Below are 14,010 nucleotides of genomic sequence, written 5' to 3' on the forward strand. Positions count from 1 at the left end.
TTTCACTTCATCCTTGTAGTTTTTTAAAGTCCTTCTGCTTCAGGACATGTTCAGATAAAAACTCTTCACATTTAACTTCTGCAGCAGATGAATATTTAGCCCTCATGTGCAGGTTGGTATGCATTTGCTCTTGAAATTCTCTGTAGGATCCAGTGTTGGCTGGGTGGTCTTCAGGGTATGCTGTTAACAGGCTGGTCCCCTTTCAGCACAAAGCTTTCTGTCTAAGCATGTGCTGGAGTACCCAGTGAAATGGACTGTGTCTGGGTGTAGGCCAGTCTGTTGAGCACCTTGCTGGTTTGGGACCTGTTAATACAAATGGTTTCTGCTTCAGTTCAGGCAGCCTTTAGTAAGCACTGGGTTCTTATCTGTGTTTGTGGGCTGCTGCTGAGAGGAAGCTGTAAGGCAGGTTTCTGAGGTGCTGCTGGATGAACCAGGGAAGTGCTCTGATGAATTGTGATAAAATCAGTTGGTTGCAGACCAGTTGCCCTGAAGCCTTTTTGCTTGGAAGGGTAGATCCATGGCAGGAAATCCCAACAGGGAGCAATGTTCAAGGAGTTCCTCCGGATCCTGGATGATCTGTGCCTGGCAGAATACAAATGTTAACCCGTGTGACCTTGGGGATGGATGTGAAAATTCTTTCTAGGGCCCTGTGGTGCCAACAGCCTTTAATGACATCCTGTCTTTTGTAATTGCTACAAAATAGTTGGAATGCTGCTTGTTGCAAGACATGGAGGTTGAGTTTGCCAATAACTAAGGATTAAACCCACAGTGCATTTTCCCTAGTGAGAGTAACTATAGGAAGAAAATGGTTTTGCCTTGTTGTAAATGCCGATGTGAAGAGAAGGTACAAGAGTGTAGTGGAGCCTGGTGACGGCAAGCTCTGCACCGACAGCTGAAGGGTGGGGAGAGAGGACAGTCAACAGCATGGCTATCTTGGATAAGAGGTCCTAGAGCTGATCTTCATATCCAGACTGTGGGACTTCAATCCTCATCCTTGTCTAGGAAGTCTGTGGCAAGGAGCTGCACTGTTGGCCTTTGCCTTTCTAAGTGTCTGTGCTGTGTTACCAGTTAAGATGTGGCAAGTGTGAGGCAGCTGTTGGGTTTATTTTGCTCTTTGGTCTTGTGCTGGGTGGTCTGAATACTTACAAGCAAGTGGAGAAAATGCAAACTACCTTGCAACAGCAGCTCAGTGCTGATGTTAGCATAGCTCTCATTCAGCTGGTAACTGACTTAGTGTCTTGTCTCTGCTGCTGTGTGAGATGTCACCATGTCTGAAGGACTCCTGCTGTACTCAGGCCTCCTCCTGTCACATTCCCAGAGTTGTGCAGGTTTTTCTCCAGGAATAAAGGGAAACTTCCAGTAGGCTATGTGTGACAGGACTTCACCCTTTCTGAAATACTGAGAACCTGATACAGAAACACCCCGACTGAATGCATAGGAATGTAACCTCTTTATGAAATGATGTATTTTCATGGCCTTGTGTCTGGTCGCTGGACTGTGTGTGTTGCCTTAATGCTGACACGTGTGCATGTCTTGTAGGTTCGGGTGAAAATAATGTGGATTTTTTGGACAGTGGCTGTGCCATGAGGAAGACAGTGACTCGCCAAAACTCTAAGCTAGGAGGAGAATCCAGCAAGTCTGACTTCATTATCTGGGAAATAGAGGTCCCAAAGGTAACCAGCCGCTGGTCTGCTCGTGCATCCCGCCCTATGTTGTCATCTTCCGGTTCTTCCAGTCTGGTGCTGGCTCAGTGCCATCCCAGGGAGATCAACAGCAAATCAATGGGGGTTTAAGCCTTTAGCTCCCATTAGGGCTCAAGAGGAGTGAAGAGCCATACTCCACTGTAAACAAGAGGCACGCCAGGGCTACTCCCAGGGTAATGCTGGCTGTTGGACTCATTACTCCCCATTATCTTCCACCCCAATATCTTAGTCTGATGCTTAGAAAGCATTCAGGAGGCTTTGAGGATACACAGTTAAGAGCAGGGGATTACTTTATTTTCTTTTCTAATATGTAGGAGGGTTGCATTTCCATTGCCTGTCCCAACTCTTCCTCACAAGCTGCATGCTCATCTGAGCTGCTCTGTGGAGCTGCTGTGGCTCTGTCTTTATAGTGAGCTTTGTTTTGGGTTGAGAGAGGGACTGTGGTTTTTAGGACTATGTTCATACCTTCTTCCCTACTTCGTATATGTAAAATCACCTGTGGCTGTCCTGCCCAGCAGTGCTGTTGCAGTTCTGCTTCCCAGCAGACCCAAATACTGACAGCCAGCAACATGAGACAGCAGCTCTGACAGGACAAGCGCGTTGCCTTGAGTGCTTGGGTGTTGCGAGCCCAGTGAAGACGTGTAACACAGACTTTAATGGAGCAGTAAAACCCAGGGTAAGGCACTTCTACAGCAGAAACATACGTTTCAGTGGTTAGTGAAGACAGGCTGTCACTTTTCCTAAAGCAGCTAACTTTACATTGTACAGGATTATCCATACTGACTCTGGCCCAACAATTCTGCCCTGGTACCTGGTCTCTGGCAGTAAGTTGTGACAGATGCCCGTGGAAGAGCAGAAGTGACAGTGCTTGTACAGACCTCTCCATCACCCTGCACAGCTGTCCAGGGACTCTGTAGTCTGACAAGCATGATGGTCGGGTTCACTCTCCTGTGTATTTGTCTACTCTCTAATCAAATTAGCTTGTTTAAAAATTGCTAAAACTTAGCATTTCATATCTGAATGAAAGATGCATGTAGCATGCTTAAAAACAAAAAGATGTAGTGGGAGACTGGGAGAGGACATGACTGTACTTGACTGCAGGAAGACAGTAGCCTTTACCAGGCCTGGTCTGTCCCATCATGTCTCTGTGACACTCCGCAAGATATGGAGGTGGCTCTATCAAAATGAACTGTGCTTACTGACCTGTATCTGCCTTGACTTATCACAGACCAGCTGAACTCTGCACTGGTCCAGCATTATCTTAAATTTATCCTGCCTGGCCCTGTGCTACATGAGTTGGGAATGTGGGTGAAATGAGCCACAGAGAACAGTGTTGTTTGATCTGCGTTTCTCTTCCTGACTGTTGCTTCTTGTCCCTTTCATAAAGGAATTAGTTGGACGCTTGATTGGCAGACAGGGAAGATTTATGAGCTTCTTGAGGCAAGCATCTGGTGCCAAAATTTATGTCTCAACACTACCTTATTTCCATGACTCCCAAGTCTGTCACATCGAAGGTAAGTGGAATATCTCTTTATTCATGGTCTAATATGTAGCTTGGGGGCCTTAACTAGATAGGCCAGGAATTTAAACAAGTTTAGTGGCTTTGTGAGTCCTGTGCTTTACAAAACTTTCCTGCTCAGTGCTGTTACAGTAGAGGTGTATGCCAAGTCGTCTGTGCCTTGGCGTGGGAACCCTCTATTCTCGAGGCAAAAATGCATTTTTAATGTCTTTGGCTGCTGTAGTTTAACCAAAACCTTTTACAGGGTCACTTCAGGCTTGAAGGAGGAGCTATGGGATGCGTATCAGCAAATGCAGTCCTGACTGTGAAGGGTGTTAGACTAATTGTGGCTGAAAAATACCTACCAGTGACCTGTGATCTTACTGGAGGCTAAAGCTGTTGAAACTGGGGCCTGATGGTCCAAGTTGCTCATGTTGGTCTGACATAAGGTTATGTGGCCAATCTAGTAAAACTGAAGTTGTTGATGTAACGCAGAGGGCTTCTGGTATCTGTATTGCGTCACGTGGTGGGGATGTCTTCAGCATATCTGTGCTACAGGCTTTGTGGGATTTTTGTCTTCCAGGCTCCCCGCACCAAGTAGAAAAAGTACTGAGCCTGATTGGCAAGAAGTTCAAAGAGCTGAGTCTCACCAACATCTACGCTTTACCTCCACCAGCACCACTGACGCTTCATTCCCTCCTTATGACTGCCTGGGTAAGTCCCAGCTTGCTGGCTATGCTGCTGTCAGTGTTTTCCAGAAGAGATTTCGTGCTGCTTTTGCTATGTGGGTGCTCAGAAAACATTTCTTTGCTTACATTGGGCATCTAGAATCTGTAAAGAAACTGTGCACGTAACTGTCTCCATGGATGTGGAGACAGGCTTTGTTCTGGAGAAGTGAATTTATGCTGGGAAATTTAAAGGCATTTTAGATGTGTTCTGAGCCCAGTAACACTTGGAAGCTGCCCAACACAATGGCTGTCTGACAGCCAGGGCAAATTACTTTGAAAATGAGACCTCTGTGACAAATCTTGGACAATCCTTGTGAAGATTACCTTAATGTTTAAAAACCCTATGGGCAGGGAATCCTTGCAAGGTGCACTGTGTTGATAGTGCAGCATGACTTGGCCTATATCACTTCTGACTCTGCTTGCTCATCTCTTGGGTAAATAAGTCTCACAGCTGCTGTGTGCCAAGTCTTTTTGTGTATGAGAAGGGCCCCACCCCAAGTGTGATTTCCTTTAGAACAGCATGGAGTAACAGTGAGTAGCTTTCTGCTCCTGATCCAAAGCAGCCTTTGGAAGTGAAATACCAGAGTGCCAGGGCGTTTCCACCCATGGCTGTAAGCCTTGGGAGTTGCTGGTGGAAGATGGAGTTGCTGTGGATGAAGCTTGTATTGCAATGAACACTCATGAGAATTTCTTTCCTCCGCATGACAGCTCTTCCTCCCGGATGGAGTCACTGTAGAGGTGGTTGTGGCAAACCAAGTCGATGCAGGGCACATGTTTCTACAGCAGCATACACACCCCACTTTCCACGTCCTGCGTAGCCTGGACCAGCAGATGTACGCTTGCTATTCTCAACCTGAAATTCCAACCCTGCCAACTCCAGTAGAAGGCAAGTCACTTTGGTTGCTCACAAATTGTTCGGCTGAGAAACTTCTAGGGTCATGCAAAAAGCCTGACACCCCTGAGTTAGGCTGGATATGAGAACGTGATAGTTCACTTGTCACTTCTTCTGTTTTTTTAAGCTGCTGTCAGAGTACAGATGTTGCTCTACTTTTCCTTACCCCACTCATCCCTGAAGTACCTCCCCAGCCACGTAGTTGCACGTTGAAATTCAGAATGAGATATAATTCATCTCAGGTTATTTCTGATCATTTTGACACCTGATGTGTTTTTGCTGGCAAAGCATGAAACTACTTCCAAATCTTCATAGTGTCACTGTCTGCACATGGTGTGAAGTGAAGGGTGCATCACATGGCGCTTACTGTCCTTTTTGGAGACAGACCTCACTGTTCGTGACCAAAGACTGGGAGGGAACTGGATACTTGGGCAGAACAGCATGGTTGGGGCAGACAGACTTGAGAGTAAAACCCAGCTCTCCTGTGTGCCAGCTGCAGATGTTTGGGGCATGGGTGGTGTGGAAAGAAGACGGAAGGGGCATATGAAGTGCTGTTGATTTTCAGTATATAACTGTACAGCACTGTTCATGCCTGAAGTGCTGATTTCTGGAAATCGACTTACACTGAGCCTTTTTTCTCTGTACTCTTCTGTTTTGCAGTTGGCATTATCTGTGCTGCTCCGGGCCTGGATGGGGCATGGTTTCGGGCTCAAGTTATTAGCTACTTTGAAGAGACCAATGAAGTGGAGCTCAGATATGTGGACTATGGAGGATATGAGAAAGTGAAGATTGACACCCTCCGACAAATCAGGTCTCTAGCTCCTCTTCCATGGCCTGAGGCCATGTCTGGCTTGAATCTTCAACAGAGACATCTGTACAGTTTGAATTGCTTATAGGTTTTTCTGCAGCTGAAGTGGGAAATGGTAGAAAGGTTTGTCTTGGCAGCAGGTGTGGGTTCCTTGGGAGCACAGCAAGCTCTTGCAAGGCTTTTTTTGAAGAGCAGGGGAGAGGTCATTGCAACTTCTGCCGCTTTACTGTGGAAGCTGAGCAAGCGGATGCCTTCAGGAGGCCCCAAAGTGTAGTTAGTTGATGAGTTAGGAGTAAGATTCAGATTCTCTGTGAGCCAGCCCTGTTGCACAGAGCCGTGTTGGATGAGAGTTTTCTTCCACAAGCCCATTAAGTACTTGATTGTGCCCCAGAGATGAAGAAAAGCAGTACAGCCTCCATTATGGAGGTGGCTTTTGCTTGGAGCCCAGTCCAGCTTGGCATGCTAATCGGACAGTTTCTTGCTGCTGCTTAGATTGCTGGGAGAAGAGTCTGATTTTTTTTTTAACATCAATTTTAAACTGAATTCCTGTTAGAGCAATTGATTAATCAATGTCACCTTAAAGAATACAGGAGTAACTTAAAGCTGAGTTCTTATGCTGATTGATTCCCTTTTCTTTAAGGTCTGACTTTTTATCACTACCTTTCCAAGGAGCAGAAGTTTTACTAGATAACGTGGTGCCACTTCCAGGTAAGGGAGCTCTCAGTGTACCACGGGCACTGCTCCTGCAGGTTTATATGGATGCGAGCTGTGTGCAAGCAATGATTGTGGCTAAACCTTCTCTTTCCTATTGAAAACACAACCTCTGATGTGATTAGAGCAAGGATGGGGAAAAAATGTATTTTATTTTTCTAAGTGTGCTAGCGTGGCATAACCTGTCAGACTGCAGAGGAAAGATGACAAATGTCCAGGCTTTTTCCTGCATGGAAAAGGGAAAGCCTGATTTGCAAAGAGTGCGTTTGGCACCATTCAGGTGCCAGCCTGCGGTGTAAATGCTTTTGAGTTCCCATTTACAGTATTGCACTCTGTGCAGGGTCAGGAAAGTCCTGAGACTCCTGAGCTCAGTTTATTAGGGATCAAAATACTGATGACAGCTCAAAGGCACTGCAGAAGTACTTTTCTGTCTTTTAAAGCCTCCTAATTCATCAGCCACTTAAGTTCACATTAACTTGGCTAGAAAGCACTTTGTCCTTCCCTTCAGCAACACAGCAGGCCTAACACTTGTATGATCTCTAGCTTAATAGGCTGGTTTCAGGAAACACCTAGAGCAACAGTAGGTGAGGATTCTCTGACCTAACTTCTGTAGGAGGTCAGCCAAGATTAGCTTAATAGGCCCTTCTGGCCTGTAAAGTCTGTGAGTCCCTCATTTATTTTCTCCTGCTCTTTTCTGTCCAAAGACGAGGATCGCTTTTCATCTGAAGCCGATGCTGCCGTTAGTGAGATGACCAGAGGGGCAGTCCTCGTGGCGCAGGTACGTGAAAGCTGTCTGGAAAAGGCTTCCTGTCAATTTGACTGCAGTTCTCTCTGCCCCCAGCACGCAGTGTGGGTTAAAATCAAAACCAACACCAGAGCCCGTAAGCCTGACTGTGGGCAGGGTTCTCCCTGAGAAACTGTGGTGCTGAGAGCTTCCTTGGGAAGTGTCAGCACCACTCAGGACCGTGTGTCTGGGCAGGGTCGATTATTCCCTCATGTCACTGACATGAGCAGGGAGGGGAGCACCTGAAGGGGTTTACAGAGCACGAGGGGGGCTGTTGTCCAGCGGGTCACGTATTCATCTGGATCTGCACTGCTTTGCCAGTCTCGCCTGTCTTTGCTGCCTGGCGTCCACTGCTGCGTTTCTTCTGGCCTCCACATCAGTTTGAGCATCTGATGTTGTCATGGTTTAACCCTCAAACCAGCACAGATACACGGTGAATGATGCCAGCCTGGTGTCCTCCATGGCTCAGGCTGGAATTGCTGCATGCTAACATTTTTCTGTTTCCAGGTCACAAATTATGACAGTGCAACAGGTCTGCCGCTGATACAGCTGTGGAACTTGATGGGAGATGAGGTACGTATGTTGACGTACTTCTTCTTCCAACACCGTTAAAAGTTTGATTATGCAGACTCTTGATTAGGAACTTGCTGATGTGGTTTTTTCACCTTTCTACTTTTCACCTCCCTTTAGGTGGTGTCGATAAACAGAACTCTGGTGGAAAGAGGATTTGCTCAGTGGCTTGACTACTAGCAACGTCCTAGATGCCACAACAACTCTTTCTGCAAAGACAAGAAAAGAAGAAACCTTGTTTTGCACTGTTACAATTCGGTTTGGCAACCTTTCATAAGCAAACCTGTTTACACCTGTGTGCAGAGTTCTGTGGTCCACTGAAACTCGTTTTGCTCAACTGTTACGGTGTCACTAGAAACGTGTACCTCATCTCAGTGAAAGGCGGGGTGTTAAAAGCCATAATGACAGATACTGTAGCTTTAAAGCAAAAAAAAAACAAAAACAAACCAAACAAACAAAACCCCAAAAACCCAACAACAAAAAAAACCCCAACTCCTCCCTGGCCTCTGCTCAAAAGTTGAATGGAAAAAGACCTTAAAACACTGGGGCTTGCTTGAAGCTAGCAGATGTCCCTGAAACGTTCACTGTGGCTGCATTTTTGTTCAAGTTCCCCATGAACTTGGGGTCTGCTTTTCCTACAAGTTACATTGTCCTTTTATAACATGCTCTGCCTATGAAATTAATGAACACTATTAAGGAATTTAATGTTCGGTTATGGATTTTCCTATATTGTGCCACTAACCTGCACAAACAACATTCATCTTGTGTCTTCCTTATGCCAGGAGGCAGATGAATTGCAGTCATTGCACTTAATGTGGCAAATGTCTGACTGCAGTCGTGGTTTTTAGGTTGGTGTGCTTGAGGAAGAAAGCTGCTCTGTGCAGATGCTTGAAGTGCAGGATATGTTACCACTACAGTTTTTTGCTCTGAAACATCATGTATTTAAAGAAGAGAATTGATTGCCAAGCCCAATTGTAGTTTATATTTTTCTAGCTGTGCAAGTCTGTAAATATATATTAAAAAAAATGTAATATTTTGTACAAGAAAAACACTGGAAACAAAGGGAACTTTACAGAAACTTTTTCACACCAAAATGTCCTATGTAGGTAGAACTGGTTTGGAGTGCATTAGGGTAGCCAATGTATTTGGAGCATCTGAATGTTGGGAGTGTTTCAGCTCTGCTGTATACAGAATTAGCATTCCCTTCAATTGCTGTCTGGTTTGAATTGTGATCACTGCATTCTTTGCTATGTTGCTGTACAGATCTGTTTAAAAAAAAAAAGTAACAACTTGGCATTAATATTGCAGTGGTGTTCTCAATTTTTTTTCTTTTTAGATTTCTATTACATATTTAAAATTTTGCTCAAGTAATTTAAGCTGACTTAATACTCTTAATCATGTGCCCTCTAATGTATATCATTTTAGATATGTATTGAGCTGGGATCTATTGCTGGCAGAGGAGATACTTGCCAGGAAAATGTTGATGTAGTCAGTCCCCGGAGGTTTGCTCAGGTGAATTCAAGGATGTCCTTACATCTTATGAGCTAACGTGTCTGTGCGTTGCACATTTGGATAGTTGCCTACAAAAGCATTTGGTCCAATCCCTTCTGATATGGTAAGGTGTTATCTTTTTTTTTTTGAGTTCTCTCCTATTCGGCGCTTACGGTTTAATGTTCATTTTTGCAATAACATCCAATGAAAACTAAATTTGGTAACTTGGTTAAATCTATAAAACATATATCCTCTTGGAATGTTTCTTTCCGTTTCAATTAAAGTTCAAATTTTAAGCCGTCTTAATCAACCTGTGATGACTAAGAGGCTTTATTTCCTGACTTCTTGCACTGTAGGGTTGGCAAGGGCGCTCCAGGGGATAAGCAGGTGAGAGAAGATCCTGGTGGCTTTTCAACAGATGCAGAAAGATGAAACTTCAAATCTTCTGGTGCTCCTTTTACCTCCAACTGAAAACTGGGTTTATTGTAATGATGAGTTGTTGAGCCTTAGTCTGAGCACTGCTACTCAAGACTATTGAAACTGTTACATGTTTGTAGAATTAACTTATGCTGGACCCAGGTCCTTTTTGTCACACTTCTCTGTTGAAAAGTGAAACTTGGCTATGGGGAAAGGAGCTTGGAAAAGGCATGGGTCCAAAAAGGAACAGGGGAGGTGGAAACCAATCATTTGTATTTGCACCTCCATTCCTGAGGCGCAGTGGCGGCACTCTGGGCATGTGGCTGGGTGGGCTTTGTGTAATTCTGGGCTGAGACCTGGGTCTGAGCCTGCGCCTGAGCTGAGAGGTCCTGCAGGATTGGTTTGACCGAAGCCATTCGGAGGGGCTTTCCCCTTTGGAAAGTGTGAATTTTATTACAGGTAAAATGATTGAGGTCTCTGGAGCTGCCCAATTTATAGCTTGCCTCTGGAGAGCTTCCCAGTGGCTGCAAAGCATGCTCCAGCATCCCCCTGCCCTCTTGAGCCCCGGGGCCAGTCCTCAGGCACAGCCCTGGGCTGGTTTTCCTCGGGCACATCCACTCAAAGGCTCCGTTGGGAGGGAGGCGGGGAGGAGCAAAGGAAGTGTTTTTGGAGCAGATGGAGAGTAACGGTGCCCCTGTCTGGCACCGGCACAAGGAAGCGGTTCAACTCCTCACCACACACAGCCACGTCTGCAGCTGCATGGCGGGGAACCTGGCTCCGTGCTTCCCTGGTGGAAACTTCATTGGCAGTGGGATTTTCCTAGGAAGAAGAATAAGAAGAAAGAAAAAGCAGAAAAAAAACAAACAACAAGCACATAAAATCCAAACCCCAAAAAATCAGATGCAAGCTTTATTTTCACTTTCATTTTACTGCACCACACAATTCTCACACCCCATCTCGGTGCTGTCCCTGTGTGTCAAAGGCTGCTGAGCTAGAATTAAAGACCTAAAGAATTATTTCTAGAATTAAAGCACTGTATTTAGTTTGCTGTCTTGGGGGGCTGTGTTCTGGCTTTGGTCACCTCTGCTTCCTCTCCTCTTCCTCATGCCCTTCAGAAGAAAAACCAGCAGCACTGCAGAGCAGGAGGAAAAAATCCTGGCTGGATTGGGCAGCAGGGGGGATGATGGCGTTTAGGGGGGAGCCCCAGGGCTGGTGGCTTTGCCAGGGGGAATGTGGATGGCAACTCAGGGAAAAGGCACAAAGCAGCATCCCCACTGAGCGGTTGTGCCCTGATGTGCTCCAGTCTCCAGCTGTGAGCAGCACATGGGCTCTGAGCCCAGCGCTGGACTTAATGGACACAGATAAACTACATCTGGTGAATTTGTGTAATGGTGTTCAGAGTCCATTTGTCCTCCTGACCTTCACGGCATCCTGTGGCAATATGTCCCACAACTTAATTATGTGTGGGTGAAAAAAGCGCTTCCTGTTTGCTTTCTAAATTGCCTGAAAGCATCCCTGGCTCATCCATCATCCCGATACCGCGGAAGGGTGAGTAATGGCCCCTGCTTTGGCTTCTCTCTGCTGTCTGCAAGTTTATAGACTTCTGCTCTGTCACCTGTCTCTGTTCTAGGCTCAAGCGTCTGAGGTCTATTGAGCTCCTTATGTGGGAGTTGGTGGGTACCACACATCCTTCTTGACACCCAGCCCTGCACCTTTTCTGGCCCCACGGTGCCTTTTCAGGGCTAAATGTGTGCCAGAAGCTTTGTGCTGATTCAAGAACATAGAATAACTGCTGCAGGTTCCCAGATGTGTGTTTTGGTGCCTAAAAAGGGGGTTTGATGTTTCTGAAGGTGTTTATCCTCATGGAGAGCAGGAGGTGACAGGAGCTGTGCTGTACTCGTGACTGAGGTTTCAACATTCCCCTGCAAGAAGGGAGATGGGATCAAGGGGACTCCCTGGTTTGCGTGGTTCATGTCCCTGCTTCAATCCCCTGTGTGTTGTGTGTGAGATGTCATTCTTTTTTAGTACCTGAATGCTGCGGTTGGGATTCAAGAACGCTGAAGAAGCATTTCATGCTGTTTCAAGTGAGTTGCCCTCATTTGTGGAAAACTATGCTTTCAAAGTAATTTGTAGATCTGGATTTCTCTCCTGTGTGTTGTCTGGCTCTGGAGTGCCTGTGTCTCTCTCCAAGTGCACCTAAACCACTTTTCTGGTCCTCTTAAGAAATGCCCTCTCCTTTGTAGCTGCAGATAGTGACATGAGCATCTCTTGGTTATGTCATGTCCCTCACTAAGCTCTGTGTAGGACTGAGGCGCAGCAGACCCTGCTGTAGGCGCCTGGACACTTGCTGGGAGCCAGTGCCCGGCGATGACAAACCCTGTCAGGAAACCTGGCAGATCTCTTTTTTCAGCGCAGGGTCTGACGGTGACCGCAGCTCTGCTGCCTTGCAGACCGGTGCCTCACGCTGTCCCCTTCTCCTGCTGTGGGGCAGCGTGCGGAGCGCTGACAGAGGGACGTTGTCATTTGCAGGAGAGCAGGGGTCCCTCAGCCACCCCATGTGTCTGCTGGTGCTGCCAGCCCGCGCTGCAGCCTCCTCTTCTTCCTCAGTTTCCCTGTCCCCGGGGCGGAGGGGGCGCTCAGGAGGGACATGGGGGACCCAGCCGTTCCTCGAGAGACGCGTTCCTCACTGGAAGGGTTGTTTTGTCGGAACAGGAAAGGCATCTTCGGCTGGCGTGTCGAGTCTGTAGCTCCAGCTGGCCTCCTGTGTTTCTGACTGTTAAAATCCGCGCCTGTGCTGCAGGGTCTGTGCCGAAAACCAGCGCTGTGCGTGGGTACGTGGACGAGGAGCTGTGGTGGGAAGTACTGCGGGTGCCTGGTCCTGCCCAGAGGCACTTGCTGAGGCCACAGAAACAACCACAAATGAGCGAGGAAGGCGTCACCGCGGATAAAAGCTATTTGGGTATTTCTTTACTTCTTTTGTGTCCCTCCCGTGCCCCCTGCGCGCTTTCCCCGTCCCGTTCCCTCCCCAGGAGCCTTTGGGGCCGGTACGAAGCGGGACCGCAGTCACGGCTCAGCGCCCAGCAGATGGCGCTCGAGCACCAGCGGAGCAGGGGCGGCGCAGGAGCAGCAGCGCTGCTCGGGCTCCCGGTCCCCGCGGGACGGTGCGCAAGCCGGAGCCGTGACCTTGGTTTACACGCGCTGGTGTTCCAGCTCCGGATCGCATCTCTGCTTCCGCAGACTTGTCCTTGCGCGGCGTCTGGGCTCAAGACGATAGGAAAAGCGTTGCTTTTCACTTACAGAGACTGACCCTTCAATTGCTTGGATGTTCTTTTCCAGGATCGTGACCTGCCTTTCTGCACCGAGCTACCCCCATGCACAGAAGCAAGGTGATTTTTTAATTATTTTTTTTTCTTTTTCAAATCAGAGAATTTTTTTTCCCCCAAAATAAAGCGGGCTTATTGTGCTTGCGCTGAGAAATGGACTCGTCGCTACTGAAAAACACACCTGGGTGTGCTTTTTACAAAGAGGAAACCGCCAGACAAGTACAAATGAGTCAGGAAGAATGTTCCTGTTGAGATGCTGCAAAGATGGAACATGAAGGTGTTTTTATTTTATTTTATTTTGTTTAATTAGCAATAAATTCAAACCTTACTTTCATATTTCCAGGCCCACTCATAGTGTAGAGACCTTTTGCTACCTGAACGTACATCATGACCCTGGCACAGGCAAAACCTGCACTTTTTCAGGTAGGCGAAGGATGCTGTATATCACCACTGAATTCTTTCTTTGTTTTCTAAGACCAAACAAAAATAATTCAAACCCATTCTTATCACTGAGGGAGAAGGAAGTGAGGACTCACAGGATTTTAAGTCCATGTTACACATTGGCTGTAACCATGGTCACTTTTGTGTTTGGAGACTATCTCAGCACCTGAACAAAGCCCTCTCCTTTTCCTTCCCTTCCTCCTCCCAAAGGCAGCGAGCTGTGTCCTCTGCCCGGACAGACCTCGGGAGCGCTGTGTCCAGGGGCGCAGAGTGTGGCAAACTGGAGGATAAACCATGCTGCAAAATATGAAGCCCAGCCCTTGCACAGGTCTGAGTCAGTGATTGGGGACCTGTGGTGATGTTCACACAGACACACGTTTTTGAGGGCTCTTTTTGCCTCTTGGGGTGCTCGATGCTGCTCCACTCCCTGTGAGTTTCTGATTTTCCTCCCTTTGTTGTCTTTGCTCAATGTAAACTCGCGCTCCCAGGGGTGTTTTTGAAGGCTCTGGGCCTGGGGCTTGTGGTGGGTGCGGGGTGTGCTCAGACCACGTGTGCCTGTGCTCTCCCTTACTGAAAACAGGGAGAAAAACCTACTTCTGAGCCCCCAGCTGTGTCTTGTATAATGACAGGGGTTTTGTTAGCAC

At 47.1% G+C, this 14,010-nt stretch overlaps 1 protein-coding gene across 1 annotated transcript; it reads left to right on the forward strand.

The window, feature by feature from the left end:
• Window positions 1-1,539: 1,539 nt before the first annotated feature.
• On the forward strand, window positions 1,540-7,904 carry LOC104541676 (A-kinase anchor protein 1, mitochondrial-like; the record flags this gene model as incomplete). The annotated part of the gene is made up of 9 exons (XM_010185794.1): window positions 1,540-1,673; window positions 3,091-3,217; window positions 3,785-3,915; window positions 4,638-4,815; window positions 5,482-5,632; window positions 6,270-6,337; window positions 7,045-7,118; window positions 7,632-7,697; window positions 7,815-7,904. Coding segments are annotated over 9 exons (989 nt in total), but the record flags the coding sequence as incomplete, so codon positions are not given.
• Between the last annotated feature and the right edge of the window lie 6,106 nt (window positions 7,905-14,010).

The sequence above is a fragment of the Mesitornis unicolor genome, unplaced genomic scaffold, assembly GCF_000695765.1.
Source record: "Mesitornis unicolor isolate BGI_N332 unplaced genomic scaffold, ASM69576v1 scaffold1686, whole genome shotgun sequence".
Classification (NCBI taxonomy): Eukaryota; Metazoa; Chordata; class Aves; order Mesitornithiformes; family Mesitornithidae; genus Mesitornis; species Mesitornis unicolor.